Source organism: Arvicanthis niloticus, chromosome 1, assembly GCF_011762505.2.
Source record: "Arvicanthis niloticus isolate mArvNil1 chromosome 1, mArvNil1.pat.X, whole genome shotgun sequence".
Taxonomy (NCBI): Eukaryota; Metazoa; Chordata; class Mammalia; order Rodentia; family Muridae; genus Arvicanthis; species Arvicanthis niloticus.
The window spans coordinates 137,497,682-137,522,070 of NC_047658.1; the positions used below are offsets into that span (position 1 = coordinate 137,497,682).

Genomic DNA, 24,389 nt, shown 5'->3' on the forward strand with positions numbered 1-24,389 from the left:
CGTAAAAGCCACTCATTAAAATGAAGTTTTAGTATTGTATGCAAACTTATTTCCATTTCCCTGGAACAGAATTCTGTACATGCTATTTCAGTATCTATTAGCAAAAATTGGTTGTTTTTAGTTGATAAAGATGTCATTTAGTTAAGGATAATCAAAAGTACATACTCTGAAGGGTAACTCAAAGAATTTTATTACATTTGGAGCAATACAACTTTTATTGGGAAAATTTAAGCTTTCAGTTTATTTAAGCCTTACTGAGAATCTAAATCTCACCAAAGTGGAATAAAATCCAGGATGCTCTAGCTTGGATCTGTGGAATAACGCCTTGACTTCCAGGTTGTGAGAAACGGGTACTTAGATTCTTCCTCCTACAGGAACAGGGACTGGCCTCTTGGTACAGTATAAAGGAAGATGACCTTGATCCGTGACTCCAGCTTCCTAGGAATACTTTAAGTCTTGTTTTAGAAGTTGTTCAACCTTCCTTCCCAAGAGTATTTGATATAGTCTGCAGTCTTTCTCATTGCATGGTAGAAGTGGCTACTTGGGCTAGATTGCAGTAACTTCAACTGTACGTTAAACTTCATGGGAAAGGGAATGTCATGTTAGTAGTTGCTTACATTTGAGTAGACGATCACATTCTGATATAATTAAAAGTTTAGCTACTTGTGGATATTTTACTTGCTATTTTAAGAACACTGAAGGCAAAAATTTCAAGTAAGTATATACTCTATATGAAATTTTGTTCCTGCCGATAGTTTGGATATGGCTTAAGTGTGTCCCCCAGGGGGTCATGTCATTGAAACGTAACTACTGTGACAGAGTAAGAGGTGTTTTGATGCCTTTAAATGCAGAACTTACTTTTTAGCTCAATTGCAGAACTGCCCTTGAAAGGTATCATGGGACCTGGTCTTTTGACTTCGTATTTCCAGATAGGCTCACCTCCTCTCATACATCCTCCCAACATTATGGTACATGATCTGCTCTATCTACTTTTAGTTCTCTACCAGAGGGAAATCAGTGGAGCCCACCTGGTTTAGGACTATGCATCGCCAGAACACAAACTAGAAATAATTTCAAACAAACAAAACCCCTCTTCTCTTATAGCGGTATGCAGCCTCGGCTGTTTTGTTTCAGTGTTGCAAGATAGACTAATGTATTTGCCACCTAAAAATACTTGGCTTGTGTATTTTTAAGAAGAGACATGGCACAATCAAAATTGGTTTTAAATACAGTAGTTTCATATAATACCTGATTAAGAGACCTTGGGGCTGGAGAAGTGGCTCAGAGGTTAGGAGCACTGAACTGATCTTGCGTAGGATGGATTCTCAGCACTCACATGGTGGCATAACTCTGATTCCAGCCACAGTTGCTCTCTTTGGGCCTCTGTGGACACTGTCTGCACATGGTCCACATACACACTGGCTAAAACACTCATACACAGAAAAAGAGTTTTTAAAGAGCTTTAATTCTATAAAAGCAGATTTTTACTTAATGAGCTGAACATACTTCCAAATATTCTTTAGTGTGTTATAATTCAAATATCCTAAAGTTCACACAGGCTGTCTCAGTGAAAACTTGCCATTTTACCAGGTGAGTGCTGTGATAAAGTATTTACAATTTCACTTAACAGTGCAAAGGTACAGGACGTGTGTATGTGATCTTGAGGAGGAACAGTAGACGATGTAGAATATGGGCTTGAGAGTAGATACATACTACTATATTGTCAAGGGTGTATAATAAGAAGAAAGGACTCTAAAGATGGAGTAAAAACTATAGGCATAGTGGTAATTGGCAGTCCCGCTTCCAGGGCCAGGCATCATTCCAGAAAAATGTGAAATCCATGGACCAGAAATAAACCAGCAGTTGAGAACTTGAGCTTACTGGATAGTTTGGAAGTAGCTTATGAATAGGGGCCTCGGATGATTGATTTGGTTAATGTGTTAGAGAGCAGTTTAGCCACTTGGGCTGTGCTGTGCTCTACCCAAGAACGAAGGTATAAAGTATATAGGCAACTGTATTCAGCACATCAGACAACGAAAGGAGATACCAGCGTAAAATACTGAAATAGTTACAGGCTTACCAAATAGGCCCTTCAGGTTGGAAAAGACAGAAGAACATCCAGGAGAGGAATTCTGAAGATCGCCATAGAGAATCTAAAATGTTTAATTATAGAAGAATTTTATAACTGGCAGAATCTAGAACATTAAATAGCAACTAAGAAGGAAAGTTACCAGAAGGAAAACAAAAAGATGGAATTGGCTATGCTTCATTACTTGGTTAAAACTTCTGTCCTTTTAAAAGCCACATGGTATAATATGCTAATAAGAGCAAGAGAGCTTACAGACTCTTGTCTAAGAGTATGAAGTCTAGAAACATGTGTTTCTTACCACTATCTAAATAAGTTGTTTTACTTCTGAACTTTATCAGCAAAATTAGGATAAAATGACTACTATGTATGTTATAGAATTGTTATAAAACATGTAGCAACTTAAAGTAATTCCTGATAAGTTAGGTATATTGTGAGAGTCATGGGCTTACATAGTCCTTGTCTGACTTCAAAGAACCAAGACCAGCTGCTGGAGCAGCTTCTAATTTCAAACTAGCTTGATTCTGAACATGGCACTCGTACTTTGCTAAGGGTCAGTTTTCTTCTGTTAATTTCTTCCTTATTAATGCTGCTGATTCCCAAAGTTATAATGAATATGTTTATATTCCTATAGCATGAAGTTAACTTGACTGACTGAAAAGATTTGTAAAAGTTTAATGTTGAGCCATTTTCCAGAATTCCTTACTTGGGCCTGAAGTATAGCCTGAAAATGTGATTTTCAGTTGGACTGCAGATGTAGTGATACCCTGGTCTGTACTCCACACTTTAAAGTGCCATAGCAGTGCGGCTCACCTCAGATGATTGAGTGTTATAGGCATGAAAACAACTGCTAATTACTTCTTTGCAACTAATAATACACACAGGGAGCAGGTCCTAGGTTTATAGAAGCCAGGTGTGTTGTTTGCTTGCTGTCTTTGGCTTGATGATGTCAACAAGTTGGGCCTAAAGTCAATCTTTTCATTTTCTTGTTTTGTTGTTGGTGGTGGTGGTGGTGGTTTTTGTTTTTGTTTTATTTTCTCGACAGGGTTTCTATGTGTAGCCTTGGCTATCCTGGAACTTCCTCTGTAGACCATGCTGTCCTTGATCTCACAGAGATCCACCTGCCTCTGTCTCTCTAAGGCTGGAATTAAAGATGTGCACTGACACCATAATGCTCAAAATAAATCCTTAAGGAATTAAGGCCAAGGTTCTGTTAAGTGTTTTTCTCCCATAGTTCTACTCCCTGCAACATATGAAATTGTGAGGGCTTATTTAATTTGGTTTTTGGTCTTAAGCATTACCAGGGAGCATTACTACATTGAAGAATAATGGTTTTATCAAGAATATTTTCCTGGGGAAATGGAACCTATTGGGACATGTTATCTAGGTTTATGAATGAAGTAAATTATGAAACTTGATGAACTAACTCTAAGATCTGGGAAAAGCCAACTACATCCAGGCCTGCTAAAATGATGGTGATGATAGTTAAAACTTTTTTACATTTATTTTTATTTCATGTGTTTGGACATTTTGCCTGCACATTATATGTGCACCACGTATGCACCTTGTGCCCATGATCTCAGAAGAGGGTGTCAGTCAGGCTGGACCATGTGGGTGCTGGGAACTGAACTCTGGTCCTGAGAGCAAGTGCTTCAATAGAGCAGTAAGTGTTCTTCATGGCTGAACTATCTCTCCAGCCCCTATTAACTTTGCTTGTTTGTTTGTGCATGTATGCCTGTGCTGTGTGTATACTGGGTACCAACAGAGACCAGTAGAAGGTGTGGGATCCCACGGGACTGGAGTTACAGAGGGTTATGAGCTGCCATGTGGTTACTGGAAATTGAACCTAGGTTCTCCACTTCCTTTAACTGATAAGCCATCTCCCTAACCCCTATTGATACAATTCTTAAGTATGAAACAAGAATTTGTGTTTTTACTATTCTATATCTTAGCTAACTTGATATCTTCCTCAGCTGTTACTACATTAATTAAAATTAAGTATCATCAAAACCACACAGTCTCATTTCAGATGTTATAACAGCAATATTTGGCAGAATAAATTCATTACATAAAAAAACCAGAATCTGGAGATGTAGCTCAGCATTAAGAGTATTTTTCAGCTTCTACAGAGATTTTGAGTTTGGCTTCCAGCACCCACGCTTTGAATTGTCAAAACTGCCTTCCACTTCAGCTCCAGGAGATGTGATGGCTCAGCAGGCATGGTATATATTCACATACACAGACACACACAGAACAGTTGAGTCTGGAAAGAAATCCCAGCTCAGTAGGATGATGTGTACAGAACATGGAATGTACTTGCCTCACACTGTGTAAGCCATAAGAGTACCTGTGGAGGCCTTACTTTGGTGGGGGAGAGAGTTTATTCGTGTTCACCCGTGAGTTGCGGTATAAGAAATATACCCAGTAATAAAAGATGTTGCTCCCTGTTTATATGTATGTGTATATACTTTTTAAAGACATAATCCAGGCTGATCTCTAATTGCTTCTTTTACCTGCACCTCTTCAGCCCATCTCACCAGCATGTGCTACCTCCACCACTGGAAACTTTATTTTTTTCAACTCTGTAAATTAGGTCTTTGTATATAGTGTATACAGACTTTAGCCTTCTGTGGAAGTAATCCTAAACTCAATCGTGTGGGGATGTTTTCCTGTCCCTTCAGATATCCAGAAAGCGGTGTACTAGAAATGAATGTTAAGGATCTTCGGCCACGAGCAAGGACCACTTTAAAATGGAATGAACTAAATGTTGGTGATGTGGTAATGGTTAATTACAATGTAGAGAATCCAGGCAAAAGAGGATTTTGGTATGATGCTGAAATTACCACACTGAAGACAATATCAAGGACCAAAAAGGAAATTCGTGTGAAAGTTTTCCTGGGGTAAGGTTCTTGTCACTAATGCTATTTACTCCCTCAATTAAGAATGTAATCCCTCTCATTAAAGAAGATGGGGCTGGAGAGAATTTCATCTTAGAGGGGAATATTTTTATAAATTCTGAGAATTTTTATTAAAACTGAATATATCTTCATCTCTAAGGTCAAAGATAATTTTTGGAGACTCAGATATAAAAGTGTCTGACTAGAGAAATCTGTGCTTTGTCTAGTCCTTACAGATAAAACAGTAATACACAATGCAGCAACATATTAACATGTTACTGTAGATAACAGCTTCACCTCTTTTGTAGCCTGAAACATTTCAGGATTTTCCTCAAAGGGTAGCTAGTGGGCATTATCTTACAGAGAGCTATCCACCTGGGCAGTTACTACTTCTACCCCTCTCTCTGCTTCCTCTCAGTTTTAATTGAGTAAATAGTCACTCATTTGCCTTTAAAAAGATATTAGTATTAAAGAGATTCTAAATTTTCATTTTAAATTATTTCTATGTGCATTTCTTTTATATATAATGAATTTATATCAGATTTGTTGTATTGATCAGTGAAGGAATTTAGCATGCCACCAACAGATTCCACTTCTTAAGAAAGAGCCAGTTTATGTATTATTCATGTTGTATTTGACTGCGTTCATGACAAAAGGTGGCAAAATCTAGAAGCAAACATTTATTATGGTTCATAGAAAGCAAGAATAGGTAAACTATAGCCCACTAGCTGCCTGTGTTTGTAAATGAAGTTTTATTGGAACACAGCAGTGCCCATTGATTATTATCTATTGTGGTTTTGTATTTAACAAATGTATAAGACAGCTACTTCTTATGTCTCCAAATGATGATGAGGAAGAGGATGAGGTTGGTGATCACCACAACATGAGGAACTAAAGGGTTGCAGCTCTAGGAAGGACCAGTGGCTGAGGAGCACTTACTGCTCGTTCTGAGGACACGTGTTTGGCTCTCTACACCCATATGGGCATCTCAAAATCACTGTAACTGTAACTCCAGTTCTAGGGAATCTAGTGCCCACTTGTGACCTCTGTGGGCTCCTGTGCACATATGGAGGCTTAGATTCTAATAGGGTGTCTTTAATTTTAACTTAGTTAAGTATCACCATTCCCTGGGAATACAAATATCAAAACCCGAGACTGAGAAGCTTTTGGACAAGTGACTTGTGTTCTTAAGCAGATTGCAATGAAGAAAAAGATAGTGCAAAATTTAAAGATTATAGACCTAATGTATGGTGGAAATTTGCCATATGTTTAGGGAGTCAGACAAGCAATAAGAATTAAGAAAATTAGGTTAAATATAACTCTTGGGAAGATGTGAAGATGTTACTTCCAAGGGGTAGCATGACAGTTCTGTCTACTGTCAGACTGATAATAAAAGATCTCTGCCTCACAGCTGCTTGAGTTATACAGTTACCTATGAAGTTTCTATATTATATTTGATATTAAATTTTTAATAGGAAATTTAAGTGGAGAAAGTCTTTTAAGTAAATGGATGCTACTCTCTTAAAAAAAAATTAAAGTAGATAAAATATCGAATTCATTACAAGAGCCAAAAGCAAATATATTAAATTCTTAAATCCATGTGTACCTAATAATGTTTTTCAAATACAAAAGCAAGTGCTATGACTAAAAAGACAAGCAAGGCTGGAGAAGTAGCCCAGTGGCTATGAGCTTGTTGCTCTTGTAAAGGACCCATGTGACTCCCAACACCCAAGCCAGGCTGCTCACAAGCCCCTGGAACTCCAGCTCCGAGGAGTCAAGCACCTAGCTACTGCAGGCACCTGTATTCATGTGAGCTCCTTGCACAGACCCATAAACATTCACATAGCTAATAGGACTAGCTTGTAAAAGGAGGAACAAGTTCACAGTCATAATAGGAAGTGGAAGAATATGCAAATGAGTATAAATTAAAGTATTTGAGAAGGTACCTAGGCCATCTTGGTTTTGGCTAGAAATATTGGAAATATATTTGAATCTTAATTAATAGGGGTGCACTTATCTAGTCTTTATACTAAATGTATAAGACAGCTACTTCTTACCAGATGATCTAAGTAATAAAGTCTCTGAGTTTTTTTATTTCTGATTATTACTCTGAAGTTATATCTAACTTTGAGGATTAACTACTACTAAAACCAGTAGACCAGGGTAATTGTAATAGCTATAAGTTCAATCAATTTATAAGTGAAAAAAATACAGTGAATTTCTACAATGACTTATTATTTTCACATAATTTAAATGTTGCTTAAAGAAGTTGTTTCTTTCTCTTTTTAAGTAGGGGTTCGGAAGGAACATTAAACGACTGCCGAGTAATATTCATAGATGAAATCTTCAAGATTGAGAAGCCTGGAGCCCATCCTATTTCCTTTGCAGATGGAAAGTTTTTAAGTATGAGTTTTTCTTTTAGGCTTAGACTCAATGTGCTGTGTGATCAAATTTAATTTTATTGACTTTTGGAGGAGTTATGAAATAGACCATACAAATTCACTTTCTAGGATAAGTAAATAGATTTTAGTAAGCTGCTGTTTGTAGAATAGTCTTTCAAGAGCTTCTCCATGTGTGTTTTTTTAAAAAAATAGTTTTTTAAAATTATTTATATATGTGTGTCCCAGTGTCTAAGTTGATGCCAGAGGACTACATTAGGTAATCTCACTTCCACCATGTGGATCCTGGGATTCGAGCTCAGGTTGTCAGAGTTGGTGACAAGTGCTTTTGCCTGCAGAGCCTGGATTGGCCCTCTGTGTGTTTCTACCAACTATTTCTCTATGTCCTTATCCAATCTTTAACATCAGTATGTATATAATGCAATTTGTGGCAATAATATACACTATCCCTGTGTTTATTACTAACACACCCCCACACACTGGTATACTCATGGGCCCAGTTCATAAGTTCTGATTTAGTAAATCTGGGATGAAGCTCTTGTTCTTATCTTTCTTTTTTGGTCTGTCTGTGTCTGTCTGTCTGTCTGTCTGTCTGTCTCTCTCTCTCTCTCTCTCTCTCTCTCTCTCTCTGTGTGTGTGTGTGTGTGTATGTGTGTGTGTGTGTGTGTGTGTGTGTGTGTGTGTGTGTGTGCCACAAGTATAAAAAGTTTGAGGACACTTTTAAGGGTTAGTGTTCTCGGTACACCATTGGGTGGGTGATGGGTATTGAACTTAGGTCACCTGGCTTGGCAGCAGGTGCCTTTACCTATTGAGCCATCTCTGTAGTCGTGAGATGTTTATTAAACTTTACCCTGAAATTTGGGGGGGGGGGGTGCACCTGTTTGTTGTTTTGTATTTAAAAAGTTGTATACTGCGTCAATGGATTTTCTTAAACGTAAATAGCTGGAGAGACGGCTCAGTGGTTAAGAGTACTGTCTTTATGTGCTAGTAGATATAAAACAATAACATTTTCGTAATTTTGTTCTTTATAGGGAAAAATGACCCTGAATGTGACCTGTGTGGTGGAGACCCAGATAAGACATGTCATATGTGTTCTTGTCATAAGTGTGGAGAGAAACAGGATCCCAACATGCAGCTTCTGTGTGACGAGTGCAATATGGCCTATCACATTTACTGCCTGAGCCCACCTTTGGAAAAAGTCCCGGAAGAGGAGTACTGGTATCATCACCAGAGAATTGTCTGCTTCCGTTTTGTTTTTCTGCAAATAATCAAAATGGATCTTCAAAGAGTGAATTTTTCTTTTCCTTCCTTCTTTCCATTCATCTGTCCTTCTGTCCTTTCTTCCTCTTTTTCTTTTTCTTTTTCTTTAGATAGTTTCTTACTGTGTAGCCCTGCCTAGCCTCGAACTTGTATGTAGACTAGGCTGGCCTCAAACTGATTGAAGCAAGGGGTATACTAGTCAAAAATACTGATATCCCAAGTGGCTAGCCTACTGTCAGTGTGAGGAACAGACTGCCTTCTCTCCTGCAATCTTTTTGTAAGCTCATTGCAAACAGGATGGCTATGTTACCACAGGAACTACAGGGGTATAAGGACGAAGGAAGGGGGCCGGTGACATGGTTAAGTAGATGAAGATATGTCAACGGTGACCTCAGTTCAGTCCCTGGGACCCACAGAGTAGAAGGAGAGAACCAACTCTGTTGTCTTTTGATCTCCCTGTGTGCCATGCATGTACACGAGACACACACACACACAAGTGGGGAGGAGGGAGGGAGGGAGGAAGAAAGGAAAAAGAGACACATCCCACTTTTAAAAATTAAAACAACAAAATGAAGAAGGGCTTTGACTCCTTTCTGTTTCACGTGGCTATTAACTATGTTTCCTCTGAAGTCTCTTGTCTCTTACTTATTCCTTGTTTTGGTGGGAGTGTGCATAATGGAAAAACCTTTATTGTATTTGGTGCCTTTTCAGATAATTTTTTTTCAGGTTGAGGGAACTAAAGTATTTACATTTTTCCCCAACAGTGCTGATAATTAGGAGTGACTAGTGGGCATAGATGCCTTCTTTACTCTAAAACTTATATGGAAGAGATAATTATAAAAGAAAAGATACAAATTTAAGATGAATTTGGCAGTGAATTATTGTTTTGTTGGTATGCTCTTGACTTTTCCAGTTTTTGATAGAGAGTAGCCTTATTTTATTCTCTATGCAAGGTTTTTAGAAAGTATTAAAGCAGCTTGTGAGAAAGGACAAATAAGCACATTGAACAGGAAGATCTAGAGATCTGTCTTGTGCACTTACTATGGTGGACTAGACTTTGTGATGTTGAGACTTGAACCCAGGGCTTTGCTCATAGCTCATAGATATGTCCATATATATTCTAATTATTTATTGTGTGTTGATATGTTATGGTATAAGTATGAAGTTCAGAGAATGCTTGAGGAAATCGTTTCTCTCCTTCCACCATGTGGATCCTTGGAATTGATCTCAGGTTAGCCATCTTGGTGGCAGGGACCCTTTACTTACTATACTGTCATTGGCTGCATATAATATACATATATATAGTTTTTTTTTGAGAATTCTAATAACTGGGTTAGATAGGAAGATGTACTCATTGCATTTTTTACTGTTGGATTCTTTTCCTCTAGTTTTATAATGAGAATTTTAAATGTATTATTTTATTATTTTATTGGTAGTAAGATTATGCACTATGTCCGTCCCCCACACTCTAGGGTTTTGAACTGAATTTCAAGGAGGATAATACAAAATCTTGAAATACTTTAGAAGCAAAATAAGAAATTTTTTACTGTCAGCTTTTTTTTATGTGGATATTTTTGAAATGTTTTAGATGTTAGTGACAAATTGGTACTCTGTAGTCTAACCCAATATATTTTAATACTTGTCCTAATATGGTAAGGCCATTATTCTGTTACTGGTCTTAGTTACCAAATATTCTTTTTTTTTTTTTTTTTTATCCCGTTAAGGTATTGTCCTTCCTGTAAAACTGACTCTAGTGAAGTGGTAAAGGCTGGGGAGAGACTCAAGCTGAGTAAGAAAAAAGCAAAGATGCCCTCAGCCAGTACCGAGAGCCGGAGGGATTGGGGCAGGGTAAGTAAGAGCCTTCCTTCTGCTCACTGTCCTGTTAACAGTTTATAGTAAATGGTGTGTCAGCATTGGTAGTGGTAGGATAAAAAAAAAGATTAACAATTTAATTGTTAGTATCAGTGATAATTGTATGAAGAACAGTTTCATTCATCCAGCTGTTCACATTTTATGGGAATTGGAGATCTTGAAAACACTTTTGTACATGATGGATTTCTCAGCTTCTTTTTGTGACTTCCAGGGAATGGCTTGTGTTGGTCGTACAAAAGAATGTACTATTGTCCCTTCTAATCACTACGGACCCATCCCTGGTATTCCTGTTGGCTCAACGTGGAGGTTCAGAGTTCAGGTTTGCTTTTAAATTGGTTTAGTTGGAAGGGCAAAATTCATAGAATTAAAATTCAGATGATGTTTACTTTTGTTTTTGTTTTTTTTTATTATAAATGGGTCGCAACTAAGTAGTACATACCATTCATTTGTTAAAATAAAAGATCTTCTTTGGAATGAGTAACTTAACCCAGACATGATCAGACAGAAGGACACCCTCAGAGTGACCCTTCAGTTCTCTTTGCTTTTTTTGCCTTATGGTTCTGTGTTACATGGTATTGTAAGTGCCCTTGGGAATTTTTTGTTGTTGTTTCTCTGTGTGTAGTCCTGGTGGTCCTAGAACTCAGTTTGTAGACCAGGCTGGCCTCGAGCTCACAGAACTGCATGCCTTTGCCTCCCTAATGCTGTGGTTAAAGGAGTCAACCACCACCCAGCTTCTCAGACAAATTTTTAGAAATTGAATATTTGAAATAATTTTTAAATTGTATGGTAAACTCTTAATCTATTGTCATTAAGTTTTAGGCTTCCTTTTAAAAAATGTTTTCTTTGAGACTTTTCTTGAATGAATCCTAAAATAGTGAGCCTCTTGGAGCCACTTAATCCAGTACTAAAGCTCTTTGCCTTTCCCAACTCTTTTGACTCTTACATTCTTTACGCACCCTTCTCTGGCACTGTTCCAGTGTCTTGGAGTGGGTTATACAGATGTCCAACTTACAGATGGGCATTTCATTTATTTATTCTCAGTACTTTGGCCATTAGGGGTGTGCAGTGAAAAGCCAACAGCAGCAGTAATCTGCAGGCATAAATACGGTTATTTAGAAGGCAATTTGATGAGTACATTGTATCTATGTCGCAAATCAACAACAGCAGCTTCTCTGATAGGCTCTTTGACCTCTCCAACGAAAGGCTTTTGACTTGTTTTATAATATCAAGAATTACTATTTTCTAGTGAAACCTAGGGCTTACCTGTACTACTATTCTTGCTAGCCAGCTTGCTCCAGGGATTCCCTGTCTACCTTCTAAAGCGAGATTACAGGCAGGCCACTATGTACCAAACACTGGTCCTTTTGCTTAGATGGCACTAAGCCATCTCCTCAGCCCAATCAAAAATTATCCATATAAAGACCATTCTGAGCCATGCATAGTACCTTGTGCCTGTGATCCCAGCATTTCAAAGGCAAAGGAATGACTGCAAGTGCCTGATGCCAACCAGGGCTGCTTCCAGAAATAAACAACAACAACAACAAAAGATCATTTTGTTTATGATAGAATGGATTTGAAAGGAAAACTCAGCACCTTCAGAGTGAAGATGAGAAAATGAACTCTAGGTAAAATGTGATTGGGCTTTAAAGTTTAATAATGCATACAAAAGTATTTTATAAATCTGACACCGTTGGTACTCTTAATTATATTTACATGCATACAGAATGTACTTGACCTTTTCCTTTTACCTTATAGGTGAGTGAAGCAGGTGTTCATAGGCCTCATGTTGGTGGAATTCATGGACGCAGCAATGATGGGGCTTATTCTCTTGTCCTGGCTGGAGGATTTGAAGATGAAGTTGTAAGTAATATGACTTTATTCTTTAGAACCTACCTTGATCATTTCTAAAAGTACTAAAGCTGTGCCTGAAATACAGCACATACTACTGTCTCTTTTTAAGCCTAGTTTTGTTGAAGTGATTTGTTCTATTTAAGTTATAAGATTTAGCGGTGTCTGTTTTTTACATATGATGGTTTAGCTTACATAGTTGATAACTAATATAAAAATATATTATCTGGAATTTTTCTTGAATTAAGCTTATTTTGAAATAATTGTGGTTTCACAGTAGTATTAGAAACGATACAGATAAAGCTGCAGTCCATAATTGTATATAGTGTTTATATCAGGAAGTATGATGTCTGGGTCATACAGTATTCCATGAGTGTTTTACAGGCACAGTAGAGAGTGCTGTGAGACAAAGTAAAGCTATATCCAGACATCCTTGGACTAATCATTAGCTGGGGAATCTGAGATGAAGATGCTGGTCTATGTGATTGGTTGATGGCAGGAGTTGGTACAACCATCTATCTTTGTATCTCCTTTAGCAGCTTGTGAGGGAGACTAGAGACTAGAGAATAATGGAATAAGAATGTAGCTCTGTGATCTACACACATGCCTAGCATGCACAAGGGTATCGGTTTGACTGGCCTGGGGTTATGGGAAATTCTGTTACTTGGTAGTAGCAGCTTCATGTCCTTGAGCAGGTATAGCTTCTTTGAATGCACTCTTTCTAGTCAGTGGCAGCAACCTTGCATAAGCTACTTCATGGTGTACAAAACACAACAAATCAAGCTGTTTTTTTTTTTTCTCTGTGATAATAGAAAGCTTTTGTTGGCATAATGATTGAAGTACAGATGTGTTAATGGCATGCTATAGAATTTTAATCATAACTTGGTTGTTTGCTACTTGAAGAATGTTCAAAATTATTTTTTCTTTAATGTTTAAAGCACTGTGTAGGTTAGACCATGCCTGTTCTTTTTAGGTAGACCATGCCTGTTTTGTCAGATCTCTCTACTCTTTGTTTATAGCACTGTCAGGATTATAACTTAAAAACTTGGTGATTTTGATTTTGAGTATTCTAGAGTCAATCTAGATACAGTGTAAAAGATTGTTTCTCATCAAGTAAGGAAGTGTTTTAGTAGGGCATGGTGGCACAGGTCTATTATCCCAGGACTTGGGAGGTGGGGGCAGGACAGGGAGGTCAAGGCCATTTCAGCTACACAGTGAGTTTGAAACCAGCCTGAGCTGTGTCTTGAAACAAACAAGAGACAGAAAAGAAGGAAGGGAAGGAAAGGAAGCAGTAAGGAAGGCAGACAGGCAGGCTGGCTCTGGGTCATTATTGAATATGTTTATTAGAGTTCCTTCAACTGGAATACACACTAGAGAGTAAATTTAACTCCTTATTTTAAAAAACAGTGACCTTAAATATTGCATTTATTCATTTGTTCATTCATTCATCGACAGCATTCCTCATGGTGTAGCCCAGGTTGGCCCTATACTTGAACTCTAGTCTTTTCTTCTTAGCCTTTGAGAGTGCTGGGGTTATAGTGTACACCACCTGCCTGCCTCATACAGGCAGTACATGAGTTTAATTGGGCTCTAATCCAAGGAATGGGAATGAGCAACCTTCAAAGAAATAAGAATTTAGTAGAAAAAGCATTGCCTTAAGTTCTTCCTGATTTCACATTAAAAACAAATACTGGGCCAATGAGTAGAGGCGCTTAGCACTAAACCTGTCATCCTGAATTTGGTTTCCAGGACTCACTGGTAGAGGGGAACAGCCGACATCTGCAGGTTGTCCTCTGACCTCTATATGTGGGCTGTGGCATGTGTATGCCCCATCACCAAGTAAATTAATTAAAATATATAATTAAAAGACCCAAATCGTTAGCCTGCTGGTATTGGTAAATTATGTACTGATGCTTTTCTTGAGTTGTTTTGAGTTTCAAATCAGTTAAGATGTACTTATACCTATATAAATGTGTAGCTGCCACAGAAATGATCACACCGTTGCTGTTTATAACATCTCCTTTGGGCATGTTTATCAGAGTTAGTAGATACCAAGTACTACACTTAATTTCAGTTTATTTTCCAGATTTCTTTTTAATAGTAGCAGTGCTTATTTTTTTAACCTGAGTGTGTCATGGATAATTTCAAAATATGAAATATGGAAAGCTTTACTATGCTATTAGAACTGTACAGTGAAGCTTTTAGGTAAATTTACTTTATAAAATGTATTTAGTGTCCATGTCAAATTTTGAGTATCTATCAGAAAAATTCTGTGTTGTGTAAACAAGAGCTAAGAATCCCATAGTGAAAGTGATACTGTTTATATATAAAGTACCTGCAAGCTAGTGTTGATGTCAGTTCCCATTGAATTAAATGATCCTAACCCATTAGTCCTTGTAAAATGCTATGGATTACTTGGATACATGCACAGCATGAGAATAACTGTGTTGAAGACATTATAAACTATAACTCTGAAGCAAAATTTTTAGATCAAGTGGTAAAACTTGAGGTATACCGTATACATGATTATGTTTTGCTTTATTTTGGCAAATTCTCTGAGAAAAATGTCAATAACATGTCAACCTAATATGTTGACTCTGAAGTGAGAATTGGTGAATTATACTCAGGCTTAAGTATCTTACTATAAAAAATCTTTCCCTGTAGGACCGAGGTGATGAATTCACGTATACTGGAAGTGGTGGTAAAAATCTTGCTGGTAATAAAAGAATTGGTGCACCATCGGCTGATCAGACTCTGACAAACATGAACAGGTGCTGTTCTAAAGACTGTACATCTGGAAGTTACACCAAACTTTAATCCTAGCATTAGGACTTGCTGATGTAAACAAAAATAATAAAAATAAACCCAGATAGCAAAGATCACTTTATAACTTGTCATCGTAAAAATTTTGTGAACTATATAAAAGTTAATTTTATGTCCTATAAAGAACATTTAGCATTGAGTAAAAATGATTTTTTTTTTTTTACTAAATTTTAAATAGTATCACTTTAATTTCTTATTGCTATGTTGAAAAAAATATACTAATATTATTTCAAAACTTTATTGCATACCAGGTTATGTAGAATCTTGTTTTCATATCTTTTATATTATTTCTGACAATAGGATTATTTTTGCTGAACTAGCAGAGGAGACAGGTCAGATTTGCCGGTGAAATCTCATTCCTGAGATAGAAGTACAATCCCTTGCTGTCTTTTTCCTACAAAGAGGGCAGCTCTTTAAGAGGAGTGACCTTAGAAGTTAAAAATAGCCTGATCATTTTTGTCAGTGAATATGCATCTTAAGTTAGCAATGGCTTTTTAAGTTATCGAGTATGAGAATTATATTTTTAATAAGACTAAATTAATAGCTACTAGTTTATTAATAAGACTATTGATAGGTAATAAGACTATTTTACTTTACTGAAATTTCTTTCCTAACTATGCATACTTGGAATAAACATGTTGCATTCCTTTTACGTTTTTGCATAGTCCAATAAGTAATGTTGCAAACTCCTTAGAAAATAATCTGCAACAATAAACATGTTTGAGGGAAATGGTGAAAATGAAGTCGACTGGAAACAACTTAGAATTGACTTGTCTTGTAGACCTGACCATCCAGTTGGTTACTTAAGGCACGCAGGTGTATACCTTGCAATTTTATGTCTTAAAAAGAAATATATCGTCTGATGAACATGAAAGCCAAAGTAAAAGGTCTTTAGCTTGGTCCCAAACACACACCCTTTACCACGTAATGTATGATACAGTTCATTCTTGCTTCTCTGCCAAGAGGAAGTTTGATGCCTTCTTGCTTCTGAGACAGTGATAAAGAGCTGCATTGCCTGTCTTTTAGCTTGTTTCATCCTTCAGACTCCTTTCATAGTTTTCAGAAGTCTGTAAACTTATGAGGTCAAAACTTGAGTTGACAGTGCCATTTAGTGATGGCAGTAGTCATGATTAATGGCACCTATGAGCTTGAGAGCATGTCCCTCAGTGATGTGAAACAAGTAGTTATTCTACTTCTTTAAAACTAGGAGTAATAAAAGAACAATAAACCCTAGTTAGATGGCTATATTTTAATATTTAAAATTTTTTATTTTATATGTATGGATGTTTTTCCTGCATCTTTTTTTCAACCATATGTGTGCCTTGTGCTTGAGGAAGCCATACATGGACATCGGGTGGTTGTGAGCCATGATGGCTATGTTTTATCCTGCCTTCAGGTGTTTTAAAAATCTCCCCATTAGGTAAAAGAGATAACTTTAACAAGCGTAATCTTGTGCACAGCTGGAAAAGTTATCCTCCATTTACTTTAAGAAGATGACTGTGTTTAAGAGATTCCTTGTCATAGGTCAGTCAGTCTATAAAAAAGAAATATACCCAAAAAGGTATTTTATATCATATCTGTCTTTATAAAATGGACTGTTTGTGTGAACTTGTATTTGTATGTGTGTCACTTAGTGGCCTGGATGAAATTCACCAAGTAGGTTAGGTTGGCTGACCGTTGAGCCACGGGGATGGATCCATGTAATTCCATGTAACAGAACTGGGATTATAAGCACACATTACTCACTGGTAATTTTTTAAAATACAGTATTTTTATAAATTCTTTGAGAATTTTCTACATGCACACAGTGTTTGATCATATTCACTCTCCATTCTTTCTATCCACTCCCCTCAGGTCCCCTGTATCTTCTCAACTGTGTGTCCAGTCCCCTTGTGCTTCCCCTATACCCATGGTTATGACCTGGAATTTTATATGGACAAAAGCTTAGGTCTTCCTATTTACAAGGCAGCTGTTTACCTGCTGAGTTAACTCAGGTTTTAACCCTCATGTGTTAGCAATGTTTTCTTTTCCCGAGGTGAGGAAGTTAGTAGGTATTTTAAATAATATCCCAGCTTGGGCAGACTGCTATTTTTAGAATTAGATACTCCTCAAAAGTTCTTAAAACATCTAAATATGCTCACTGATCTACCACTACATGCTTAGGGGAGGCTTCAGCCAGAATGTGCTCTCCTTCCAGCATAGCGATCCTCCTTGGCTGTGTGTCATCAGTAAACCATAGTGATCTCAAGAAGTTAGTTTCTTCATTCTCTTAACTTCCCCAGCATTTTGATTCACTTTTGTGGAAGTCGTTAAAGAATATTCTCATATCATACTTATTCTTATATCCTTTAGACAGAATTTCTGCTGTCTGGAATGTGGAAAACCTAGACATGCCATTTGTACCTTGCTGACACATTTATTTTTCTGGATTTCTTCCTACATTATTCTAACAGTTTACCTCACTTCATCAGAACTTAACTATTAAAGCAGCCAGCTGTCTTAGTTTTCCAGCATCTCCGTCTTCTTGACAAACATTGTTTTAAGCAAATCCCATGGATTGCTATTTGTGTTCTATCATGTGGCACAGATGTTATTACTTTCAGAAGAACCCTACAGGCTCTTTGAGAACCTTTGAGGCTCTTGGCTTGGGGGGGGGGAGGGTGACATCCGAAAACTGATATGTCTTCTCTGTTGGTGGGGGACGCACAGTCTATTGTCTGGAATAATATGGAAAGAATCATAGAATCTTAATCTTCAGGTAAGGCATAATTTACCGTTTAATTGAGCTAAAGCCTCGATTATATACTTGGAGCAAGATTGCTTGGCATAAAGACTTTGTTTTGTCTTTTTTAGGGCATTGGCCCTAAACTGTGATGCTCCATTGGATGATAAAATTGGAGCAGAGTCTCGGAATTGGAGAGCTGGTAAGCCAGTCAGAGTGATACGCAGTTTTAAAGGGAGGAAGATCAGCAAATATGCTCCCGAAGAAGGCAACAGATATGATGGCATTTATAAGGTGCTCTATCTGGCATGACATCTCCTGGGTCATTCTGGGGCTAAGACATGATTACCACAGGGAACTCCTGGGTGGGCTACAGAAAGAAAGGATAGGCTAGTTCATTGGCATTTCTGCTTTTTCTATAAATGTAAGATACATGAACTGAACTTTTAATTTCAATATTTTTTGGAGGGGAAGGAAAGGCTTCAGAGTTCCTAAGGCAGAGTTACATGTAATTTGGGTGCAGGTGGTTTCCCTTTTGTTTGTTTTGTTTGACACTAATGGGGTTCTACCCATGGCTTGTACAGGCTAGGCAAGCACTCCACCCTAGTCCCAAGAGTTCCTTTTTTAAGTATATAGTCTATGTGGTAAAACTGTGTAACTAATTTGATCAGTATATATCTTGCCTACTATGTATCTTTTTAAAATGCTTTTAATGTTAATAATTACAATGGAGTTTTTCAAGGCAGAATACTTACAGTATTAAAGATGGATTTGTGTCCTTGGATAAAAAATAAGCAAATCATCTACTCTCATTTTTCCTATCTAATTTGCAAAATAAAATCTGTTAATTTGTTGCTATGTTAAATTTATGCTATATGAGAAGTATCTTAATAGGAAATAAGCTCATAACAATATGTTAATAATATTCTTGATTTATATACTGTTGTTTATAGCATAGCAACTGTCTTTTGAGGTCACATTAATTATGGCAGATTTATTTAAACCTTATGTTTGGTTAGTCTAAACCTTACATTTCAATGTAATACTGAAATATTACAATATAGGTAGTGAAATACTGGCCAGAGATTTCATCCAGCCATGGCTTCTTGGTTTGGCGTTATCTTTTAAGAAGAGATGATGTTGAACCTGCTCCTTGGACCTCAGAAGGAATCGAACGATCCAGGAGACTGTGTCTGCGATTGCAGGTTAGATCCCCTTGGTCTGTACTGCTCATGTGTTATAAGAATGTACAACCATCTCCAGGCCTTATCTGTATACGGCATAGCAGCTGGTCAGCAGACTGTGAGAGACAATGAGATGCAAGGATGCGGGGGGGGGGGGGGGTTGCAGACAAAAGGTGGTTTCCTGTGTATCATGCTGGGAAAAAGCTGGACTTGCAGTGAAAAGCAAAGTTCTGTTTTTAATTCTGTTTGGAACTTGGTTGAAGGATTTTTGGTAGGAGAAGGTGGAGTGGTGGCTTCTAGAATTGCTCATCCATCATTGTCCCTATCAGTTGTTCTTTTAGTGAAGCCAATCAGCATTGTCCTCTGACTTGCCTCTGTCCTGCTGCATACTGGGACTGAACCGTGGACACTGTCTGACCACTCGTGCAGGGTCAGACACCTTTGAGTGTTTTTCTTGTCTTTAAACTCCTAGAAATGATTGTTTAAATGAGATTCATCAGCTGGAAAATGAGAAGAAGGAGAGAAGTATATCTACTATTATGGCTTAATAGTAATGTGTTGAGGCCAGAAACATGTGAAGCTTTAACATGAGCATTATCACAAAGTCATGCCTTCCCTCTAAAACAGGCATCAATGAAGGTTGGGGGGAGAATGTTTCCATTTAAGTCTAACTTTTAGGTGATGGAAAATTAAGTTCCATTTGGTTTTCTAAAAATCTTCTTCCACCACATAATTTTAGGGGATGAGAAATTCGGTGCTCAGTTTTTTGTTTTGAGATTTGAGCTACAATTTTCATCTTGTCTATTTGAATATCAGTTCTCGGGTTCCATATTTGATCCGTACTTCATGCTAGTTTCTCTTTTTCTTAAATTTTTTTAAGCTACCAACAAAGCATGTGACGATTTTCTTCTCTTAGATCTGAAACTGAAATAATCAAATAATAATGTGGAACATTGTAACAGTTAAGGTTGTAAGGCTTTAAGTAGAATTTGAGATTTCAATTATCTTTTGCCGTTTGAATTCTGAAAGTATATATTTGCTTTATGTAAATTATGTGTGGAGAAAGCATAAACAACTCCCTTCCCCTCTAAACTTTCCTCTGAATCTGGAGCCTCTCACCCTGTGAAATTTAAATCAACGTTATCTCTTTTCATCTCCTACCAGTATCCAGCAGGTTACCCCTCAGATAAGGAAGGTAAGAAGACCAAGGGACAGTCAAAGAAGCAGACCAGTGAAGGCACCAAAAGACCAGCTTCAAATGGCAAGTAGCAGTTGCAGAGCAGCTATACTAGTAACACATTCTGATAAAGACAAATAGAGAATAAGTTGAATTCATAAGCAATTACAGTAGAAGGATTTTATTGGGGGCGCTGTGTTTGTCTCTTTAATAGAGTCAGAACCATATCAACAGCAAGTATAGTAAATATCTGTCTCAGTTAGGGTTTTACTGCTATGAGCAGACACAGTGACCAAGGCAACTTTTACTAGGACAACATTTAATAGGGGCTGGCTTACAGGTTCAGAGGTTCAGTCCATTATCATCAAAGCAGGAACATGGCAGCATCCAGGCAGGCATGGTGCAGGAGGAGCTGAGAGTTCTGCATCTTCATCTGAAGGCTGCTAAAAGACTGACTTCCAGGCAGCTAGGATGAGGGTCTTATAGCCCACACCTATAGACACACCTACTCCAGCAAGGCCACACCTTCTAATAGTGCCATTCCCTGGGCTGAGCATATACAAACCATCACAGTATGCTAGACTCGAGGGGAAGCGACTACATGTAGACATCTTCCCTCTGAACATTATTGGCACCAGTGAACTTTTATGAGAGTCTACTGACATATTTTATAAATTAACCTAGATGAGTGCCCAAGTGACTCCAAAGTGCTAAAGGCGTCAGATTCAACAGACGCAGTAGAAGCTTTCCAGCTCACGCCTCAGCAGCAGCGCCTGATCAAAGAAGACAGTCAGAACCAAAAGCTGTGGGATGAAGTGCTTGCATCTCTTGTAGAAGGACCGGTATGTAAAGCTTTTCTTAACTAATGATGTTCTGATACTAAAAATGGAAACAATGATTTTCACAAGTTCGAACTTTATTTTATGTAGTTTTTTTAATCCATTTCATTGACCTTTCAGAAATAATAGGAGTCAATAAATTTAAACATCTGTAAGTTTATTTTAAACTTCTTAGATGTTGATTTTAATCCTAAATCAATTAACTTACACTTAGGTGCTCTTTTTAGGAAGAATTTTCAGTTGTAAAACTCAGTCAACTGAGTCTAAAACTCTGCAGAAAGGTCTTGTTACATTATAGTTCAGAGATGAGATAATCTAATAGTGTAAGTTTTAAATAATTTGTATGATTTTTTAAAACTTATATGTTCAGCTTTGAAATAAAGTAAACTAATTATAATCCATTTAAATGTTTGTCATTGGGATTGGAGAGATTACTCTGTGGTTTAGAGCTTGCAAAAGACCCAAGTGTGATTCCTAGCACCCAGTTTGAGCAGCTACAACCACCTGTAATTCCATCTCGGGGGGACCCTGTCACATGTGTTCTGACACGCCACCTCACATACATACAAATAAACACATAATTTTAATTTTAAAGGGTTTTTTCTTTTTTAAAATTTAGATTTTTAAAAATAATGAAAAAAAATCTAGATTTTTTTTCAATTTCTTGATTTTGTAATCATTAAATTTTAAACTAAAGCTGGGCCTGGTGGCACATGCATTTACTCCCAGCACTCAAGAGTCAGAGGTCTCTGAGTGTACAGACAATCTGGTCTGCAACACACTGAGTTCCAGGACAGCCAGGACTACATAGAGGGACCTGGTTTGTTGTTGATGATGATCATGATGATGCTGTTGCTAATGTTTGGATTTCCTGTTGAGTTGTGCTCATCCAAGGAAAAAGCTTCTAATGGAAGCTGTTAGGTCATTTGATTTACTGTGTCTCCTATTTTGTTGTTAATTTTATCTCTTGTGTAATATTTTTATTTCTTTCCTCCTAAAGTAGTATGATGCACAGCTACTGTGAGTCACCTGTATATAAGTCACACTTTTCATCTCGTTCTTTCCTTCCACTGTTGCCTTTATTTCCTTTTACTGCAACAGCTAAAACTTCTCACGTGTCAGAAGTGAGTAGCCTAACTCCTGTGATGGTTTTGTATTTTTGGATGAGAGATAGTTAACATTACCGAATTAAGCTTATTAACTATTATTATTATTATTATTATCATCATCATCATCATCATCAAATACTGTTTAGCTGTATCTGAAATTTACTGAAAAAATTACTAATTAAGCATTTACTTTGCTTGTAAATATGGTATCTTGGGTTGGCCTTGGTAAAGTGAGGTGAGGCTTTGATTTTCTTTTTTTTAATGGCCTGAGTGTACTGCTTTTGTTCTATGAGGATTTTACTTGATTATTAGGCAAGTGACCCTGGATGGATGGATGGATGGATGGATGGATGGATGGATGGATGGATGGATGGATGATGACGAGCTTCTGTTAGGTTAGACTCCACGTAGGCTACACTAAGACACATCAATTGTTAATTCTAACTTAGTTGAACAGTTAGACTTGATGGGAAGGACACGGCTGGTTAATGGTAGATAACTTCACCGAGTTTCAGATAGGGATGGGCATGGAACAAGAAAGCCACCTGAGTACACATGAATGTGTAGGGGATTGATTGTCCCGCTCTTTAACAAGACCTAAAGGCTACATCCAGTTACTCTGACCTTACAGCTGTTGATTACTGGAGATGGTGCATGTGTTTAATCCCAGCACACAAGAAGCATAGGCAGGCTAATATCTGTGAGTTCCAGTCTAACCTGGGCCATATGGTTTTATTTGCTGCAATCTGCAGTGGAGCTTACAAAACAAAACGGACATCCGTGCTGAGTGGCCTCATGATGAGCTGTCTGTTTTCTGTTGTATTTACAGTGCTGAGCAAATGGTATACCACTGAACTGGAACCTTCCTTGCTCTGTGTGTGCATGCATGTATATTCCTAGCACTCCCACACATCAGTGTCCACACCTCTGGCCTTTGGAGGTCAGAGGACAGCTCCTGGGAGCTGGTTCTCTCTTTATACCATGTGGAGAGACTCTCTGTGGAGAGTCTCAGGTTCAACACCAAGTCCCTTTTTCACTGAGTCATCTTGTTGCCCCTAAATCCCTCCAACCCCACTGCTTTAAGTAAAAAAATACCTGCTCATGGTAGCATTCCTGTCACCCCAGTGCTCAGGAGGCAGAAGCTGTGAGTATACACAAGAGGTAACTTTGAGACCTCTGTCTTTCTCTTAAGCACAACACCCAAAATATAACAAGAGCAAACAAAATGAATTAGTTACTATCACTAGACTGGAAAGTCTTAGGAGACTGATGAACTTCCCTTAGTTTCTTTCATTTAAGTCTGTTTCCCTTAAGAAGTTCCTACTTGATTTTCTTACTGGAAAACATCGTAAGTGTAGCTAAGAGGTTGTCTGTCATCACTTAGAATCCATTAGTATATTTTGAACTGCTAATCTTTTCTTCTTTTCTCCTTTTGGTCACTATTGTAGAATTTCCTGAAGAAATTGGAACAGTCTTTTATGTGTGTGTGCTGCCAAGAACTAGTTTACCAGCCAGTCACAACAGAATGCTTTCACAACGTCTGTAAGGTAAATTCAGATCCACTTTCCATTGCTAGGTCTGACAGCACAGTGGGTGCCTCCTGTCAACCATTTTTTCTGAAGGATAGGCATGGGCACTTTTCTTTTTAGAAAATGTTTTAATTACATCTTGATGGTAAGATAGCTGCAGTGTAAAATTGTGTAATTGTAGTTCTCATACATAGAGTTTGATGTTCTGTGCTGTATTTGGAGGGAGGAAAGGCTGAGGTGGAGAATAGGAAGCTACAGTGTCACTGTTCTTCTGTGACAGCAAGCATGTGTTGTACATGCTGTACTGCAGACTGAGAGAGTCACTGCACTTAATTAAAGGTCGGGTACAGTGAGCATTGTGCTGTGGCTGCAGGGAACGAAGACCGTCGAGCTTTAGCCAAGCCAGAGGAGGACGCTTGCCTACCAAGCATCAGTTTATGGTTTCCTCTGAAATGGACACATCTTATGCCTAACCATATGGCAGTAGGCTCTAGACTTAGTATAAGTAAGCATGCTTCAGAGGACCTGTTATGGTTAGTGATTTGATAAAATGTATTTTAATTCTCAGCAGCAGAGTCATAATATTTTTCTTTAGAGTTCTTTCATAATATTTTTCTTTAGAGTTCTTTCAGAACTCTCTAAGA

At 37.7% G+C, this 24,389-nt stretch overlaps 1 protein-coding gene across 3 annotated transcripts in view; it reads left to right on the forward strand.

Annotated features, from left to right (window-relative positions):
* Positions 1-24,389, forward strand: part of Uhrf2 (ubiquitin like with PHD and ring finger domains 2) — a 65,328-nt gene that overhangs the window by 39,656 nt on the left and 1,283 nt on the right. For 2 of the 3 annotated variants that reach the window (XM_034502425.1, XM_076919015.1), the window contains 12 exons: positions 4,768-4,986; positions 7,274-7,386; positions 8,414-8,600; positions 10,367-10,490; positions 10,726-10,833; positions 12,270-12,374; positions 15,027-15,133; positions 18,039-18,201; positions 18,972-19,112; positions 20,256-20,352; positions 20,953-21,110; positions 23,665-23,763. In XM_034502425.1, coding sequence (XP_034358316.1) covers positions 4,768-4,986; positions 7,274-7,386; positions 8,414-8,600; positions 10,367-10,490; positions 10,726-10,833; positions 12,270-12,374; positions 15,027-15,133; positions 18,039-18,201; positions 18,972-19,112; positions 20,256-20,352; positions 20,953-21,110; positions 23,665-23,763 — 1,621 coding nt within the window. The remainder of the gene's footprint in view (positions 1-4,767; positions 4,987-7,273; positions 7,387-8,413; positions 8,601-10,366; positions 10,491-10,725; positions 10,834-12,269; positions 12,375-15,026; positions 15,134-18,038; positions 18,202-18,971; positions 19,113-20,255; positions 20,353-20,952; positions 21,111-23,664; positions 23,764-24,389) is intronic. The other variant, XM_034502434.1, reaches the window with a different exon arrangement.